The 20,136-nt window shown below is 38.4% G+C and overlaps 2 protein-coding genes across 2 annotated transcripts; both read right to left on the minus strand.

Moving 5' to 3' along the window:
* Positions 1–4,963: 4,963 nt before the first annotated feature.
* LOC145764947 (protein lifeguard 4-like) lies at positions 4,964–11,675 on the minus strand. Its single transcript, XM_082576655.1, has 5 exons — positions 11,541–11,675; positions 11,281–11,389; positions 10,642–10,794; positions 6,354–6,504; positions 4,964–5,887 (listed from the first exon to the last, which is right to left on the minus strand). The coding sequence occupies exons 1-5, from the start codon at positions 11,635–11,637 to the stop codon at positions 5,681–5,683; spliced, it is 717 nt and encodes a 238-aa protein (XP_082432781.1). The 5' UTR covers positions 11,638–11,675; the 3' UTR covers positions 4,964–5,680.
* LOC145764945 (glycogen debranching enzyme-like) lies at positions 11,671–19,499 on the minus strand. The gene has a single exon (XM_082576653.1). It carries the CDS (start codon positions 19,414–19,416, stop codon positions 14,878–14,880), a length of 4,539 nt encoding a protein of 1,512 aa, XP_082432779.1. The 5' UTR covers positions 19,417–19,499; the 3' UTR covers positions 11,671–14,877.
* Positions 19,500–20,136: the final 637 nt, after the last annotated feature.

The following is a 20,136-nucleotide window of genomic DNA, read 5'->3' on the forward strand; positions in this document are numbered from 1 at the left end:
GGCTGGATGCAGTCTGAGGACTTTTTGATGTTCATGAAGCATTTTGTTGGTATCACAAAGTGTTCTCCAAGTTCCCCAGTTCTGATTATTTTACATAACCACCCATCTCATCTTACGATTGATTTGATTAATTACTGTCGAGAAAATGGTGTTGTGCTTCTGAATTTACCATCACATTGTTCGCATAAAATGCAACCTCTCGATAGAACCGTTTTTGGACCATTCAAAAAATATGTTAATTCAGCCTCCGATGACTGGATGAAGAATCACCCAGGTAAACACATGACCATCTATGACATACCACATATTGTGAAATTAGCACTACCTTCCGCTGCAACACCTGTCTGTACCGATTCCAGCAGATAATTCACCAATTTCTGCAGATGTCCTCTTCAATTCGCCAACTTTATCAACCGACTTGTTGGTGGAAGAAGAAAGGTTGCCTGATGGAGTTGCTAAGTCTCCTCAAATGATACTTCCCTTCCCCAAAGCTCAACCCCAGATACAAAAGCAAAACTCTCGCAAGCGTCGATCAGCTGTGGTTACATGTACCCCTGAAAAGAAAAAGCTTGAGGAGGCACAAGCTGGATCTAAAACAAAAGCAGTTAAAAAAAGAAAGACCAAGAGGAGCATTTTGAAGCTAAAAAGTATCTCTGCAAACCAAGAATAGTTTTGCATAGTATGCAGTGACAAGTATTCAAATTCTCTTTCAAGAGAAGTTTGGGTACAACGTGGCACCTGTAAAGGATGGGCACATGAAGCCTGCTGCTGAGACCAAATACACCTGTGGCAACTGCAAGGATTAACAGTAATGTTAACTCACTAGTTTATGTGTTTGTTGTGCTGTGCTAATTTTGCTAGTGAGTTCTGTATTTACTACATGATTGTTCTTTCGAATATTACATCACAAACTCACCTGTGTAGGGGAAGGTGGGGTGAGTTGAGCAATGGGGTAAGTTGAGCAACCCTTAGTTCCAGGAAAACGGAAAAGCTAAAACGAATTTTTCCGCCACCAAGTTATTTTACCCATAATGCCTTTTAATCCACTATATCGATCTAAACAACTGGAAGCTTTGTTTAGGAATGGTTCCACTTTTTTGAGTTTAGGTGCTTAGGAGTAAATATTTGACAGCGGCGGAAATTTCTGTTTATTGAATTATTAGTAGAGATAGATGAAATTCGTTTTTCAATTGAGGTAGACGTTACATCTGCCTCGGCTTGTAGCCAATAATGCAATATAGTTTTCAAGCAGTCTTTGAAAAAATTACCTTTTTTTAAAAATGGTGGAGATGGGGTAAGTTGAGCAGTTGCTCAACTTACCCCAGTAAATAACTTAAGACAGCTGATCAGGTCAAGCCAGCTAATTATCTTGTTTTTTCTTTCCTTTTCATGTTAAAGCTACAATTGATGTACAGGTTACCTTTTCAAGTATATTGCTTGGTCAGTTAAATACAATGCCACGTATATACCAAAGAAAAACAAACAGGGGAAACATTCAAGATGCTGTGCTGAGGAGTGCAGCAGATAATTAATGTTATAAATAGAAAATCCGTAAACGCTGCTTCTATTGATCATGGTATTAAACGGATGACGCTGACTCGTTACATAAATCGAGTGAAGAATGCTGTCGCTGGCGATAATGTGACTTCAGTCAGTAGAGCTATGCAGAGCTAGCGTTATGGTTTTGCTAACCACACCACCCCACACATCGCATCAACTACAGCCTCTAGACAAGGCTGTGTACGGACTGTTTAAGTCTTAGGCCTACTACAGCATTACGTGATCGGTCTGCAAGAGATTTTTCCAAACACTCCTCACTATAGCCTAACATTTGAATAGCTTAGGCTATATGGTGATATATTGAAAACTGGGGCAACCACCCCCTCCCTACAGTAGATACGAAGACCAAAAACATATTCTGAGTGGTAAATCAATGGCTCAGTTGCAATAAAAACATGTATTAATACTAACTCTGCAACTTAAGAAATTGAAGTTGTCTTGATTTCTTATTAATGTAAGCAATCAACGCCTTAATTCATTGTTGCTCAACTTATCCCATGCTGTTGCTCAACTTACCCCATTAAAAAAAGGGTGGGGTAAGTTGAGCGACTTTTACAAAACTACTCAGATCAGATGAAATACAAAAGACAAGAAAAATATTTTCGCTTTGAAGCAGGGTCAATGAGCCTACCTTTAACATCCATGACAAAAATATTCTCTGACGCCTGACACATTTTCAAGAAACGCGTGTTTATAAAAACCTGCTCAACTTACCCCACCTTCCCCTACTTGTAATCATATGCATATGTGGTTTAGAGAGAAAAACAATTGATTTCACCATGAACGGGATAGTTATTCTGATGTAACATTTCATCCTGGCAGTGTAACAAATCACCCCTACACTGGGGTGACATGTTACAACAGACATGCAGTCATAAAATGAAAAATATGATATTGTAGGTATGCGGTAAAATTGGTTTGAAGATAGCATTATAATACCAAGACCTTAGGCCTGTTATCACGAAAAAATGAGCAACTTAGCTGCAGTAGATAAAAAGTTATACTGGTTTTGTTAAAAATTGTAACAACTCTCCCCGGTCTCCCCTACTTTTTGAGCCAAGTAACTGTAACTCAGTTACTTTGAAAGTAACTTGTGGCCACCACTGGCAATATCCTATGTGAAAGGAGCTGTTTGAATAACGTTTTTTTCTTTTCCCAGCCTGTATATTGGCACTTTTAAAAGGGCGTTACACACTATATGAACAATCCTTTGATTTCGTGGCTTTTTCGTATTTTGAAACTTGGCAAATATTTTCTTTGTGAAAATTACGTAAGCTTGTGAGTGGGCCTATGGTTTTACACGTAGCCTACGTGACAACTTCTAGACTTAGTCTGTGTTCCAACTATTTGACTTGATAATAAGGATTAAAATCACTTAATTTTTATCTTACCATTTTTTAGTCAGTGTCTGCACTTAAAACGTGGTGAGGGGAATTCGATTATTCTAACTACGGCATATACTGTATTAGCAAAAAACGCTGCATAGTGCATATACAGTAGAACTCGGTTAATCCGGATTCGATTTGACCGGCGATTCCATCCGGATTAGGCGAAGATCCGGATTAACCGATGACGGTTTTTATCAAGCCTGACGTTACCTAGATAGAAGGGTATCGGTAAAAATCACCGAAATTGAACGCATTAGTGTGGTCATCTGCCAATTCCGAGACGCGTGATCACCATATTAGCGATAAAATTCTTTTGAAATGCAGTAGCCTATGCATGTAAAACGATTGTATTTGTAGACTCTGCGTCTAACGCAAGAACACACTGGCAAAAGTTGTATCTTCAGACATGCGTGTCGGAATAATCTGTAGTCACTCAAAACTTTTGAAAACAGTTACGGAAGACGAATTTCTTTGGAAAACTTACAAAAAATCAAACAAAGTCTTCTATTGGAAAAACATCACCGACATACCGCCGAAAATTCCACCGACATCTTTTCAAGTTACAGTACGAGTTTGGGCATTTGCGCACGAATTTTGCGTTAGGAGGGATTACTGTTCATGAAAAGAAGAAATCCGCAATGATTTATTGCGTCACATTAACGGAACAATAGATAAGAAATTTCTCGCAATAAGCCACGTTACGTTTTAGCATAAAATGGCAAAACTGCCTGGAAAATCCGGATAAAGCGATAGAGAAAGCGCAACTTTTGTCCGGAATGGGCGAAGATCCGGATTAAATAATCCGGATAATCCGAAGCTGTTTCTTAAGAAAAAGATTACAAATCCTTTGTACTTCCAGTTTCATCCGGATTAGGCGAAGATCCGGATTAACCGAGTTCTACTGTAGTTTATTGGATGTGGCTTGAACAGCTGGGGTCGCTGGTAACTGAAGCATCAGTCAAACTGTCCAACACGACTCGTGAAACAATTACACTTTGAAGCTTAATCCGAAGTTGACGGTTTAAAATTCCTATAACTCAGTGTAAGCTATTGTCCGCTCGGAAGCAAACATTGTACGAGACCAAGTATCACACGGCCGAATTAATTGAAAGCATCACTTATCCAGGCATCCGCTACTCGGACAAAAAAAAGCACGCGCTACTTCTCTACCACAGGAAGAACTTTGTGACGTCACAATGGCCTTGCAAACGAACGATATCATTCGTTTACACTGCATCGTTATAGAAAACGTCATATACTGTAAAACACTTTTAGGTGAAATTTATTGTTACGCATCCTTCAGAAACACCAACATTTCAAAATATGAGTTGCTCATTCCTGCCCGCTTTGGTTTCAGCACGTCCTTTCCAACAGAGAAAAATCTCTCCACCGCAGCACTGGAAGAAATGGGGATATTGTATTTGATAAAGAGACGTTATAAATTGACACTACGAAAGCTCAAGGACTTGGTTGTCTAAAAATGGCCTCCACAATCGACTTTTTTTTTCGTACCAACGTTTTATGCGATGGCATCAATACGCCACAAAATCCATCCTAGGAGTCGTGACTGGTGTTGGTGTTACTCTTGTCGGTATCAACGTGGCTTGATGTCTCCCGCAACAGCCCAATGATTTCTGCTTTGAATTTTTCGCGCATTGTTTCATTGATAAATAATGTAAAAACGAGTCAGCGGAAGTGCGACTGAAAGAAATGTAGCACTTATCCGCTACACTGAAAAAAAGTAGCGCCGCTACTCCGATGAAAATGTAGCGGCGCTACCCTACAAAAAAGGAGCGGCTCTACAAAAGTAGTGCGCTACTGCCCACTTCTGTATCAAACAAGTTTGAAAACATGGGAAAGTCAGCAGAATATGTCGAAAACAAGTGAGTTGAAACGTATAGAATCACTGTTGGTGAACTGTCTAGTTTCATATTTGCAGTCAGCAAATGCATTCATTCTTTCGGCATTGCCAATGCGCATTGTGCTGATATCTAATGGAAGTACTCAGGAAGGTCAGCCATGCAGAATGATCATGTTTATATAATAAGCAATGTAAGAAAGTTTCATACAAAAGATTGAAATAAAACCATAAGTGAACAAGTTTTGAGAAAATGTGGTCCGGTGTCTGGGCGATTCAGTCGACCAAAGGGAACAATAACAAAGCTACTGCAGTGTGATCTGATCAATAATAATATAACATTTGGAAATTACTGTATGTTCCCACAAAACAACGTATTTAGGCTATTTGAGCAAAACATGAATCAGAGTCAGCCACTCCGTGTTATAATCGGATTGATTGATATTAACATTTTCGGTCTAACGAACGCTAAAGCATAGAAATAGTTCAAGTAACCCGAATCTACAAATGCAAGTTGAAAAAATGCCATTGATAAGCACCAGAGCACACAGGTAGGCGACTACAATCAACGACGGTGTGTGCTTGTCGATCAACGTAACGTGTTAACAGAGCAGAAGGCAAAATGTAGTCAAATAACGAGAAGTGACAATGCGACAAACGACGGTAAAAAAATAAACTTCCCCATGAGTTGACAACCAACTTCATTTTTCGTGAAGTGCTTTCCTGAAATAGGGTAATCCTCCAACCTACCCTTGGTGGATCACCTGCATATTATAGGTTGTATAATTTTGGAACTGAAGCTACAAACGACACCATAAAATAATATTTTTACACGAGAGCTATATACAGAGGCAAATCGTAATCGGAGCTCAGTCTATCGCTCGTTCATCTTTCCGAGTATTCTGAGCGTTTCCAGGAAAAGATTGATGACGTCGAGGTAGAGGCTGATGGAAGCGATGACGTATTCCTCAGGTGAGAGACGACGCATGAGAAGGTGAGTGTCGAAGATAATAAAGAAACAAAAGAGGAGAGCTCCTGCACTCGCCATCATGAGTTCATACGTGTCGTTTCTGATGAAAAACTAAAAAAAGTATAAATTTGTCTGTTACTTTGATGGGATTTAATTTTAATTAATACCAGCACTGTTGCCTTCAAGTTTATCTGGACTTTTGCTGAAAACAATGATAGCCACCCTAATACAAAAGTGAGCAATATCTCGCGAAATAAAACAGGTTTTTAATCGCGACTGCTGTTGATTGTTCTGGTAAAGAAGTCGAGAATGTTCGGTGTATATTTTCAAAATCAAAATAATCTTAAACCATGTTGTGTTGCTTCGCATTGTAAGAACCAGCAATCGACTGTTTGGATTAATGCAAAAAATGGGGTCAAACATAAAATAAAAACGAAGCAGTTTTTATCGCTATAAATCCAAGACTAACGGCACTGAGCTAATAAACTACAAAGCGAAACGAAAAACCTTTGAAAATCCAAACTACAATCCTCTCATCGAAAAATATCTGGTTTAATGTTTCTTATTCGTCAATTACCCCCATGAATCCAGCAGCTATCAGAAGCCAAAGGGCGGTAAAGAGCCCGGCTCCCCAAGACGAGTAGTCTTTCTTGCTTTGCATGGTGTATGACGTTAGGCATACAAAGACAGACACTGTGAGAATAAATGCTTGAAGCACGATCTCGACCCTGAAACGAAAGTCACCTGTCAGGCAATAATGGTCTTAACATACATACTGGAAGTAGTTATTTTTCCAGTAGCTTGTTACATTTCAAGAAGCTTAATCGCAAAGCAGTTGAGGAGGGTTTAATTTGTAGTCGCGTTATACCAATATTCTTTTTCATCTTCATCCCCCACTTTAGAAAATTCAACTTGTCCCATTAAAACAGTGACCACTCAGGTCAGATTCTATTAAAAATATATTTTACAACACCACCCAAGCAGTCAGCACCCTTCTAAACTAGGTTTAACGAAATTGCTATAACTTACAAATTATAGCAGAGAAAATAGCGTTTTCAAAATCTATACAGTTCACGGTGTAAAAAAGCTTTAGAAAGCAGAGTCAATTGACATTTAAATTTTACTGTAACAAAATAATACGCATGTGCGTGTTTTTTTCTTTAATTAACATCAGCTTGTCTCCACCACCTGAAGAGTATTCTCAAAGTTTTCTGTGTATGATGTGCTGATAAATGTGGCTAACGTGATTGCTCAATGCACAATAATTAACAACAGATATGTTTTCAGCTCTTGTAGAAAAAACAAACTGGAGACTGCATGCGCTTCGTAAACTTAGAAAAAGCTTTTCACAAAGTCCTAAAGACATAGATGGAGCGGCCAATAAGGAAGAGGAATTCCAGAAGTGCTGGTGAGAGCGGTAATGTCGATGCATGAAAGAGCAAAAACAAAATTGAGAATTGGATTGGGCCAGATTTTTCGGTAGCACGACAATTTAAAGCAGACAATTCAAAGCCGAAAATTCAAAGCCGTTTATTCAAAGCTGATGATTCAAAGACGAAAATTCAAAGCGGTTGATTCAAAGACGAAAATTCAAAGCCGTCAATTAAAAGCCGATAATTCAAAGCTGAGATTAACGACAAAAAACAAAACAGAGAAAAGCCGACAATTCTAACAGAAAATAGTTCGCAAGAAAACTACATGCCAAAGTTGTGAGCAATTCCACGCAGATACTGAGCCGTTGTTCGAGCATCATACTGTTGCACAATGCGAAGGATCCGTTCATTTAGTTGTTCATATTTCCTTTTTCGAGATGGAGGATTGTGGCCTGCCACAAGACGTTCCATTAGGACTTCGTTATGTTTTTGCTCTTTCGAGCGTTGATGCAGCGAAAGATGGACGGACGAAAGCAACCGACAGTTGATTGAAAACGTCTATGCCACCCTTCAATGCTATTGTTGGTACGATGCTCTCCACGCAAAGTGCGCTGATAAACATTCCAAAGTTCATTTGGGAACACAGCAGGTCTTCGATGCCCGTGGCGAGTTGGTCGACCAATCCAAGTGTCCTCAAAGTAATCAGCTACAGGTTGAATTCGGTGATCAAATTCTTCATCTATCACTAGGGCTTGTAATGCGTTCTCAACGTCTTGTTCTGGTACAAAAGCTAGTGCTGCCAGGCTCCGCGCACTCATTGCAAACTTTCCATCATCTTCTTTATAAGCTGCTACCAATCCAAATTGCTGTATTTTACGCCAAACACATTGCTGTAAATGGATAAAGCAGCCCGTCAGTGAAGTTGCGGGAAAATTGTCTTGAATGGCATTGATTGCAGCCTTCTCAAAGTCTGTCATCCAGGACATTGGGTTTATTTGAGGTCGAAGGTTTTTTATAGCCTGCAAAAGTCGACAATAGGTTTGAGCAGCTTTGTTCGGAAGAAGAGCATAGACAAGAGGTACAATTGTGCCTAATTCAATAGCATGGATGGTATATAGCTGTTGAAAGAGATGGCTTGGAGCTGTGCTAAACGTTCCATCAGAGAAATAGCTTTGACTCTGAGAGAGAAGTTCAAAGTTACGCTGGGTACTGAAGATGCATATGCGATCATTTCCAGGCCCAGAATCACAAAGCAGAAACACAGTACCATCATCCAATTTCTTGAATTCTAATGGAATTACCAGTTCTTCAGCATTTGACGGCTCCACAGGAATATTTTGTACTTGCCTTCTGGCTCGCTGAATGCTGCGTTTCAAAACACGTTCCTCAGGAATTTGAGCTGCTGCATTTGGATGCAAATCTGCTGTTGCCGCCGTAATGATTTGCTGAGTTGTAGCGTAAGACGTTGCTGCTTGCAACTTAACCTGGGCACAAACGTCCAAAACCTGCTTACGCTGACCATTTGGAGCGTGGTTATGTTCTCCAACAAATTTCACTGCCTTTTCATTGCAGACATGCATTCTTGCTTTGCACTTATTTTCCTTCCAATACTCTTCACACAACCAGAAGCTTAACCCCTCACCAAGCTTACTATCCCTGTCGTGATTATAGCAGTAGCCGCCATGGCATGCTTTATTCCTTCCTCTTTCCGTTTTCGTGAAAGAAACATCCATACTACTCCTTGTTCGACTTCTGACTAACTTCAGCATTGCAAAACGATGGACTTTTGAGTACAGTACGAGCTCGCACTCTTATCACATCACAATAAGATTAATTAATTTCAATTATTGACTTTTCCAATCAAGCGGATTAATTATCGTCAACTTTGAACTGCCGGCTTTCAATTGTCGGCTTTCAATTGACCGCTTGGAATTGTCGTCTTTGAATTATCGGCTTTCAATCGACCGCTTTAAATTGTTATCTTTGAATTATCGGCTTTGAATTTACCACTTTGAATTATCGGCTTTGAATAGACGCATAACCAGATTTTTCCGATGAATTTTTTTGTGAGAGTCTGGGAACATCAAGTATCAACATTGCACCGATGATATTTTCTATTGTTGTTGACGTTGTGACCGGATTACGGATGGCTCACTGAGTAAATACCACTCACAAAAGTGCTGGTGAGTGGTACAAAAGGAACAGCTGTAAAGAGGGCGCATGTGCAATATAATTGTGCACGATAAAAACTTCTGCCATGGCATTGAAATAGTGACAGACTTCTGCTATCTGAGTGATCGGATAAATGGAAACGGTGGATGGCGAAACTGCGACAAAAAGGGCAAAATTGGGTTGGACAAAGTTCAAAGAACGTGGGGAAATGTTGTATGACAGAAAACGTTCATTAAAGACGAAGGGAAAGGTCTGTTAGGGTTGTGTGCGGCCTGCAATAGTGCCCTGCAATAGTGCAATTACGAGAAATGGACAGTAAGAGAGAACTAGCAATCCTGAGAAGAACGGAAAAGGAAATGGTGAGAACAACGTATGAAGTAAAATCGAGAAGGGAGAAGAAGACTAATCGAGTAAACGGTATTGGCACTTTATTCCAAGTTAGCAACTTTGTCAAACCAAATACAGGGGTGCAAAGCACTGCAAAGGTGATTGTAATTTTTTTTTGGTTGAATCTGACCTGAAATAGTCGCCATTTTTCAATGGCATAAGTTGTATTTCTGAAGTGAGGGGGGATGATGCACCAAACAATGATGCTAACATTAAAATATAATAATCAACAAAATTTTATCATTTTCACAATTTACATCAAACTGAAGACGAGCAACCGTTTTAAAACTTCAGCTTTTGTGGAGAAATATCAAATGAACCATAATACTACTTTATATTAACACTATATATACAGTGTAGTACGCGTCAATGAAATAAATTGACGGCGTCAGCGTTAGCGCGAATTGCCTAAAAACTTTACGGCGTAAGCTCTTAAAGAAATTGACGGCGTCAGCGCTAATTTCTAGCGCTATTTTAGCCAGGGTTTCACAAAACGGATGTTTTCGACTTCTAACGAGTTTGGTTTTTGAGACTGTTTCGAACTCCGAAAGACGATTTCGTCTTTTCTCGACTCAGATTAACCCAGGATACGATAAACAAACTTGAAACTGCATAATTGGATAGACGAACGCTGCCACAGAAATAGATTGTTCAATGTACATTGCTATCAGTCTGAAAGTCAAAGCGTCAAACAAAATTTAATTCTCATTGTGAAACGAGATTTTCAATGAAAACGAAAAATGACGCATAGCGCGTGACGCTTAAAATCGGCAAAATAGTTGACGGCGCTATCACTTCCGTCAATTACAAAATAAACTGACGGCGCTAGCCTCAGCGTCAACGTACAGCACTGTATATATATATATAAATTTTATTTATATCAGCATATACAGGATATGTAAGTGTGTTATGTACATTGTACAAATAACCTACTTGTAGAAGGTAACGACGGTGGCCACTGTGTACGACTCAACAACAGTGAAGGCACCAAGGAGATACAAGTTGGTAGGATGCTCCTTTTTCTTGATGTGGAGAGCAATGATTAATCCCAGGGAGAGGATGAAGCACACGGTCAACATAAACTGACTGGGAAAAACAAGATCTCCATTACTGGAAGCTCAATTAAAATCATTTTGGAGATCATCACTCCCTACTAATATTGATTAACTGGCTAATAATACAAAAATAGCAAGACACAAAAAAATAGAGCAATGGGGCGGCAATTTTGTTCAACAACATTGCTTGCGCCGAAGCTTAACTTGCTGAGTTAAAAGAAACAGTGCGGTGGATGAACTCCCAATCTTACTCAAAGTGTAAAATTGTAGGTTTAGAAATAGAGTCAGATGCTTTAACATTAGGCTGCAAGTGACAACATTCCACAAATATTTAAATTTTGTGGAATGCGTTTGGCTCCAAATAGCAAAGTCCGGTGTTCGATTCCTTGCCTAGTCTTGCATTAGTCTTGAGTAAAATGCTTTATGTTGACACTTTGCTCACCTGGCAGCATGCCACAGCAACATTTTTTACAAATCAACAACTTGGCACCACACCAGAAGGTTACTGATATCTTACCTTGTTTGGGCGAATTCCTTGAGTGGTTTAACAGAAATAAACAACGCGCACACTAAGGTGGTTAGAAGCAATTGAGCGGTTAAGATCGAATAGACTTTTCGAATAAAACCTGAAAAAAATAACAAGAGTGAATATTGTTATAATGTGTACGCATGGCGAGGTGTACAAAAAGTTAGATCAATCGACACTCGACAGTTGATTTACAAAATGCAATGAGAGATGATTCTTTACTGAAATAGCTGTAATAAAATATTACCTACCCATTCTGACGCCAACGGTCGCCTGCTTGACGTTGGTGCCGTAGGCAAAGTCATCTTCAATAGAGCCCGAAGCGTGGCCACTATCCAACAGAGACATATCGACCTTGTATCTATTTAACTTATCAACAGCCTAAGTATAATAACATGCATTGAAGAAAGCAAACGCTTCAAACTGCCACAACTCAAGGTGCGACAATCAAATTAGAGACAGAAAGTTGACTATGTGGTTACATCAGATGCCATCGTGACGGGAAAGTACAACACAGTGCACTTTCTAGGCTACGCCAAAACAGCAGTACGGTAGCTGGAAAGATTTTATCGATAAAATGTTATTTAAGAACAGATCTTTGCACGAATTACAAATGCAATCATAGCATAAGTGGTTTGTCATTTTGTGATATAACAATAGCAACTACGGCCGGAAACTGGCTTTGCTTGCGCTAGACCGTCTCATTTCATGCTGATAATAAAGCCGACATTTATAGCAACATTTGTTAATTCCAGAACATCGTAACAACACAAATAAGCGAATGTTGATCATCAGAATCACGGTTTGAATGCAAAGGAAGTGATTAATTTGAGTATTTCAGTGGCAACTAACACAGGATAACTAATATTTTTGAACAACACAGGCACAGACGAAAACCATCTAGAAACTGGTTTATCTTTTCAAGTAACACAGCAGTAAAGGAAGTAAAAGAAAAACAATATCAATAGTTTACTGGTTTACCAACACAAAAGTAGTAATTGTCATGTTAATAAACCACCAACTTTTAAGTGGGCTATCCGCTACCATAACGACAGGTATTTCAGTACAAGCACTAACAAATCCTTTAATAACCCTTTTATCTTTAAACGCATAATTTTATGGTGTTTTCTCTGAATCTCGAACAGAAATATCATATTAAATATTACTGGCACGTTAATATTAAAACAAAAACAAGGCTACGAAACTAAAAGTACTGCATTTCATCAACGGGTATACTATATAGTGTGCTTGTGTTGTAAAGTGCTTCACACCACCAGACTTTGTGTTAAATTCTAATCAACATAAACAGACAAATTTTAACAAGCATGCAGTTCATGTTAGTCTACTGGTATTGGATAATGGATAGTGCCTTATTTGTATAACATAACGTATAGTCGTATACTGTATGTCAATATTATTGTTGATAATATTACAACTGGCTCACCACTTGTCTGTCACTTTCTACAATAAATTAACACCTTGATTTTATTTCACTTTCAGCTCACAATGATATCGTTAAACAAAGCAATTATTGTGAATAAGCTTGCCAAGAAATCAAAGCAAAAAAAGCAGAAATTACACAAAAATGTAACAAACATTCAGGTTAACAGATCAATCGAAATAGCCTTGGGGCAAATGTGTACTGGTATGGCTATTAATTGCAAAAAACAGCATCTGGCTATTGAGAAGCAACCACAAGTTTTTGAAATACGAAACATAGCTTAGCTTCATTCACAATGATATATTTTTACATTGAAACAATACAAAAGAAAATCTCAGTTAACATTAGCTCATCACTTTTTGAAATAAAATTCACAGGTAATCATTGCCTTCCTCTTGTGGGGACAGACAGTTAGCCTACCAGTCAATCTAAGATGGTCAACGCAATGTTTCTGTTTTACTAAAATTACTGTTTTGCCATTTTTATGACATTCTTTTCTTACGTACACACCTACACCTATTAACCTGAATCGCTACTTCAATGTGATCAATGCAATGGAAACAAATTGCATGTTGTGAACACATGATCTTTCAGAGGTAGTGCAGTTTGATTGCATAAATGCACAGTCACGAATCAAGCAGATGGATGTTTTTTTTTCTTGAAGCAAGTGTTTTTTTCTTGTGCTCAAGTTCGACGCATGCAAAAATATAGACTTAAAATTAAATGGAAGACAAGATTGTCTGCTGGCCCAATGACTTTGTAATTGGCAACAACAAAGCAGTCTGGTTTTTACAGCTTTTTAAAGTTGGACAAGCGAAACTTCTTAAGCAAGGCTAAAGCTCTGGGTCATTTATTATGCTGAAGCTATGTAGTATAAGCAGCAAGCAATACACAAAACTGCTTCACGGCAAACACGCAAAAGAGCATGAAAAGTGGTGGTTGCTGATCAATTTAATGAAATCTTGCAAAAAAATCTTCAGTGAAAACTAGAACATTTCACAAAAAATGTACAAACACCAAGACAATGATATAGCATAACAAATATATAACTAAGTTGCAAATTTAGGGAAAAGGGAACAGGCTAATGAAAAAGATATCATTTGCACAGCAAATGCATATTGCCATCATTAAAACGACAGTTCAAAATTCTAAAAAATTATCACTAATAATCAAAATATTTTTTTTTTAAATATATATTTTGATAAAATTGCTAAAACAGTCGCAACACTGAATTTTAAAGTAATATGAATATACACTATACAGATAATAACATAGAATAAGTAAAACTATTAGACATGACAAAAAAATAAATATGTGGTGACCTTGTAGGAGAGAAATTCAAATTTATTTCATTTGTAACTACAATATCTTAATTTTCAAAGTTACCGTAATTAAATTTATATATATAATCTCTGTGATGCTTTATTCCTTACTATCGTAATGACAACAAGAAACTCATTCATCATTAGCATTACTTTATAGTCTACAATTAGCCAGTTTACATGTTTACCAATTCTGCATAAATAAGTATGGCATTTGCATATACACTTCAAGACAGTCAGCAGTGCTACTTACAAAGCAGTGGCATTGATGTTACAGAAATCAAACATGCAGGCAGCTATATATAAATCTTAACAACCCAGTAAAATATGAGCAGAATAAAACCTATATCATATATACGCCAGCAACACACAATTACACATTCAGACTTTAGTTTACTGTTTACATACAACTACATACACAGTAATCTACATGTACCAGTAGTTTACAAGTTTTATTTTAGCATGTGTTATGCTTCTCTAATGCAATGCTATTGTGTATGATTAAAAACAATACAATATGGTACATATTCAAATTTTCCTGTGTAAAGTGTATCGCTGTCTACACACATGTAAAAAATTATAAAGGTTATACATATTTGTTTAGTACGGTTTCATTGAAAATCACCATTTACAGCAGGTCAGTTAGTACCGTAAGTAATGGAAACTTCCTGCATATCATATATTGAATAATATATAAACTTTGGAATAAGACCTCATGTCAACATATGACATGATCTGAAGTTCAAATTTAAGCCAGTTAGCTTTCTGTTGCTTAAAAAATCTTTTTCATGTATGTCACACCTCTAGAGGTTTCTCTATTTCAATCTATGATTGCGTCATGTCTTGCAATAAATTCAATAATGTGGCATGAGACCAGGCCTGGATTGGACAAGAATCTTTGCAGAATGAACCATTGGAATTGGTCAATTCTGGAAGTCCACACCAAACACTTTCCTCTAGATGCAACTGGTGGCAGACAAGATAGTTGCAAATAAAATCCATTGTTTCTTTCGTTTCCTTTGGTCCAAGTTGGCGAGCAAAATATAGTTTTGCTCTGAGAAAGTATCCAACAGGCCAAAGCCATTCAGGTCCTTGGTGATAGTTGAAGCCTTTCCCAAGAGATGCGTCATCAGAATCATTGGAATTGTCATAATCACCACGATATTGTAAGTCATCAGGATCAAGAGTTTTCATGCCAAGAGGACCGAGAAGCTTTTCTTGAGCAATGCTCAAGGCTTTCCATGCATGGTTCACATCAAACAACTCTGGTGCATAAACCATAGCAAGAGGAAAGTTACATCGGAGTTGGTAATCACACCATGGCTGGCTTGCTCCAACAGTGTCTTTGTAAATGTACCGTTTATGGACCAAATGGGATTTATTATCATCACCAACAAAATACACTTTTTCAAAATTTTCAGAAATCTTTTTGCTCCATACTGACCAAGTTAACTTTGAGACACCTTTTGTTTCACTCTTGATAAACACTCCATCATAAAGGTACTTTCCAGAATTATTGGCTCGTTGAAGCCAACTTACAGTCGATTTGCACAATCCTACCAGCTCCACAGCTGATCCATCTCGAGGGGTTGCTGGGACTCCTCGAGTCCCTGCCTTTGTGCTTTCACCCATTTTGTCCATCCAAGTCCCACAGTTGTGTACATTTCCACCATATACAAACCCAGTGTCTAAATCTACGCCTACATTCACATTAAACCCATCATCTGACATGTTTGAGTCAATAGAAGGGCCTGCATTGCGTTCTCGAAAACTGATTCCATCTGCATGTCTTTGCAATGCTTCTTGCACAATGTCATAAAGTGGCTGAGTCTTGGTTCCAACTGGGCATGGTTCACTATCATCGGTTGGAAAAATTCTTGAAACAGGCATTTGGAGCAGTTCATAACCATCAAGTTCACAAGTCTCTTGGATACATTGCAGCCAAAACCAGACAGCATCTCGGCAGTTGTACCTTGATATTTTTCCTTCACCCAATAAGTTAGGAATAAGACCATGTCGGAGACAGCCAGCAAAAGCTAAAATAAGGTGTCTTGCATCGGCATACTGCCCCGTTACAAGTTGAAGGCCATGCATAGCAATGAAGGTGTCACGACCCCAGCACCTCATTACACCAGAACTAAAATGAGGAAGGCCAGCAGCCATTGACAGGCATAACTGAACAGTTGGGTCATCTTCAGAATAAATCAAATCATCAAGGTCAGGATGCAATGGTGGCAATGCTGCACCCCTGACAAAACTACACATAGAGACCGTACCTAATGCCAGCATTTTGATGAAGGTGTTGCCATCTTTGATAAAGCTTGACATTTTTGCCCAACATGCTTTTGTTAGCTTGTCATAAATCAAACTGATCAGCAATTCAAAATAGGTTGGTATCAAGTACTTGGGAATTTGCTTCAAGACATCAAAGCATTGAGCAAGCCAGTCTCCAATTTCTTTTGTCTCACCATGCTTTTGCAATCTGGTAGCAGCATAGTCCATGTACCAATTTCCTTCCCGCAGGTTGGTGCAAATTGGATGGCCAAGATCATTGTTTGTTCTGATTTTAGCTATTGGAATTGCAATTCCAGCAATGCCACAATATACAAGCTTGCCATAATTTGGAATGTCATAAGAGCCAATGCCAAGACCATCTGACAATTCTTCTTCATTGCAACGAAATAAAACTCGATTGAGAGATCGCAACTCTAACTTGGCTACAGCACCATCCAATTCAGTGGAATCACTACTGCTTAGATCACCAATCATTTCTCGAACTTTGGCACAGTTTTCATCTGCATTTTCTAACATTTTTACACGAAGAACAATAATACTGCCAGGAGAAAAGTCTGTAAAAGTTACGATTTGTGCAGAGCCGCTGTTCACTGCTTCAATTTGACAGCAAGCACTTTCATCAGGAGATAAATCAGTTTCCACATACATGCCATAATCTTCAATGCCATTAATCACATCAGTAGAACTTGTGAAGGACTGAATATACTGGTCAGTGGCATGTCCAGGAGAATTTGGTTTTGCTTCTAGAGCAATACCCATGACACAACCTTCTATGGTCATAGGAGGTACATCATGACATATCAAATCTTTGAATGAAGTGTGTGCAATTAGCACATAACTATAATGAGAATGAGGATTATGCCGAGTTACTGCAACCACATCAGATGACCGTTGATCAACAAAGACTTGGTCAAACCCATTCATAGCCATGGTCTGGTGAAGCATGTTAAGTAGACGCTTCACTTTAACAATCCCTGATTTGTGACCGACATATTCTGGAGAATAAGTGCTGGGATTAGGGGCCCACTTTCTATAAACACGTTTTTCTTTGACCACATGAATGTGATAAGGTGCCATTTCGTCATGGCCTCGATTGCTACCAACAGCACAACTAGACATTGCAACTAATGCACTGGATGGTACAACATCATGTACACTTCGTTTCACAATCATACTCTCATTGTCATGAGTGATATCATAAAACAAAGCATGTGCTCTTGAGGGTTTGAGGATTTGCGAGGATGGCTGGGTAAAAGAAGCTATTGATTCACCACCATACAAGTATACCAATCGACCCAACTCATGAGAGTCCCAGGCACTCAAAGCTTCCCTAATCAATGATGTTAGTCCAAGTCTATTTACAAAAAGGTTATCAACGTGTTCAGATCCTGTAAACAGCTCAGCAAAGACATATAAATCAGGACGAATTTTTCGAGCAGCATCAATCATATATTCAGCAACATGTATTGGAGTGGAATGGCAATTATCAATCCGTATTCCATGAAATATCTCAGCAGTTATTTCTGTGTACTTTCTCATTCTTTCCCAAAGTGCTGGACAGTCTTGTGGGCCAGAACCATAACGAAGTTTTACACTGTCACCCCAACAAATCAACTCACGACGAAAATACACTGAACCAGGCGTTTCTGCAAAGTTCTTTAGAGCATCTGCTCCCATCACCCAACCATTGCAAGCCATGATCAGCTTTGAGTTTTCTGAGTGCTCCATGATCCCCGACTCTTCATCAGCTGCACTTGTGTCTCGAAAAGGATGGTAGAAGTAGGTAGTGACAATAGGATGGTCTTTGTCAATGATGTCAAGCTTAGGTCCATCGTCAGCAAGGCGTTCATACCGAACGCCAGACAAAATATTGCTTATTGCTCCTTTCATTTCCTTAGCAATTCTTTCTTCTTCAACTTTGTTAAGCCACATTATCGTGCTTCGAAAAGCTTCCACAGCTTTTGCTGAGTCAACACCTTTAGTGTAAAACTGATGCACAGCCACATCTAGATCAATGTGACATCCAAGTCGTTTATACTTTCGGTCTTGCACAATGCCAATTTTAGCTTTAAACTCTTCTTCAGGGACAGCTGCTGACTTGCTAATTTTCTTTTGAAATCGTGCCACTTCTTTTTGAACATCAACTTGAAAAAATTCATGAAGCTTCAGGGAAGAGATTACTTCTTTTTCCAAAATTTTGCTTAGAAGATCAACATGTTCATTTGTAGTAATATTTCTTCTTGGGAATTGGGCTTTGTATTTTCCTTTGCTGATATTTAATGACAAGTGATAAATTCCTCTATCCAAAACATATGCTGGCCGCAGATAAGGTGAGTTATGAAGATTGTATCCACATTCAGGATGCAGTTTTAACCACGAACTATTATTGGCAGTATGATTCCATACCACATCTGTGACACTCAAAACTGCCCATTCTCTACGAAGCTCTTCCACAAAATCTTTCACATTGTCAAATGTGAGTTTTTCTTCTCCTGAAAACATTGGATTAAGTGCCAATTGATCACCAATAGAATATGACGAATTTGATTGCCCCAGTTCTTGAATAGGAGTAAAGTGAATTACATTGTAACCACTTTCTTTGCTTACCAAGAGTCTATCTATCCAGGTCGAAAACAGACCAAGGCTTTTTGGTAAAACTGTTTGCATGCATACAGCATCTAATGGTAAATCTAACTCATCAGCCCCGACAGTTAATACTGGATCAACAATAAAGTAACCACTGCCATGTTTTTCTCCATCATACATGAAATAATATTGAAATGAACCTGCTGATGTCAAAGTAGTGGCAGCATAGTAATCTAGCTTATCACTCATCACCACAGACTTTGTCTTCCATTTCAGAAGCCGATACTTAGTTCTGTCGTATATGTCGCCGTCACTTGGCACATTGCAGTAAATGCTGACATTGCGAGATGCAAGGGTAGGGCCTAACATGAAATGAATAGACCATCCTTTTTGCAGACGATACAAAACACCATCATTGTGTTCACCATCAATCAGTTTCAGAATTCTTATTTGCGAAGACTCTTTTGAAAGAATTACCATCATTTAACTTCACATTTACAAATACAAATTTAACAACACAAGGTTTTTCCTACTACGTTTCTAAAATAACTCTCAACTAAGTAAAACATAAGTCCTTACCGGTACTAAGTTTCTAAAGTTACAATCATAAACAATTCTTAGATTGTACATGCTAGCTGTACGAGGTAAAGCACTAAACCAATACTTTGAAAGTACCTGCAGGAGATGGACCGAAGATTTGGCTTGATTGACCTAGATAAAAATCACATAATCATGCCTTAACATTTTACAAAATAATTAATGGCCGGTTGAATGGGAGCAGCTGGATTCAATGATTGCTTATGGTCTATTGCCAATATAATAGAACAGAATGATCCAAACGGCTCAACATACAAACAATCACTGATGACTGATGTATGTATATTGTACATGACAAAACTTTGTACTCAAGTTCCTTAGGTAATGTTCTTCAAATGGTTAAAAAGATTAGTTTGAAAACACTTTTTTACGAGGATATTTTTATACCACAAGATGGCGTTATTTTGACTTTTTTGCTCGGGGTGCATGTTTTGATGCATTGTAACTTTCTAATAAACATAGGCTGTGGCTATATTTACACTATATAGTGTAAGAATAGCCTCAACAGTGTTGTCAGACAAGGAATTCTGCCCTAATTTGAGAAAAGTTTAAAGCTGTTGAAAACAAAAACTTGTATTTTGGAAATTTTTTAGTCCTGGGAAAAAA

The sequence above is a fragment of the Aplidium turbinatum genome, chromosome 2 (genome assembly GCF_918807975.1).
Source record: "Aplidium turbinatum chromosome 2, kaAplTurb1.1, whole genome shotgun sequence".
NCBI classification, from domain to species: domain Eukaryota; kingdom Metazoa; phylum Chordata; class Ascidiacea; order Aplousobranchia; family Polyclinidae; genus Aplidium; species Aplidium turbinatum.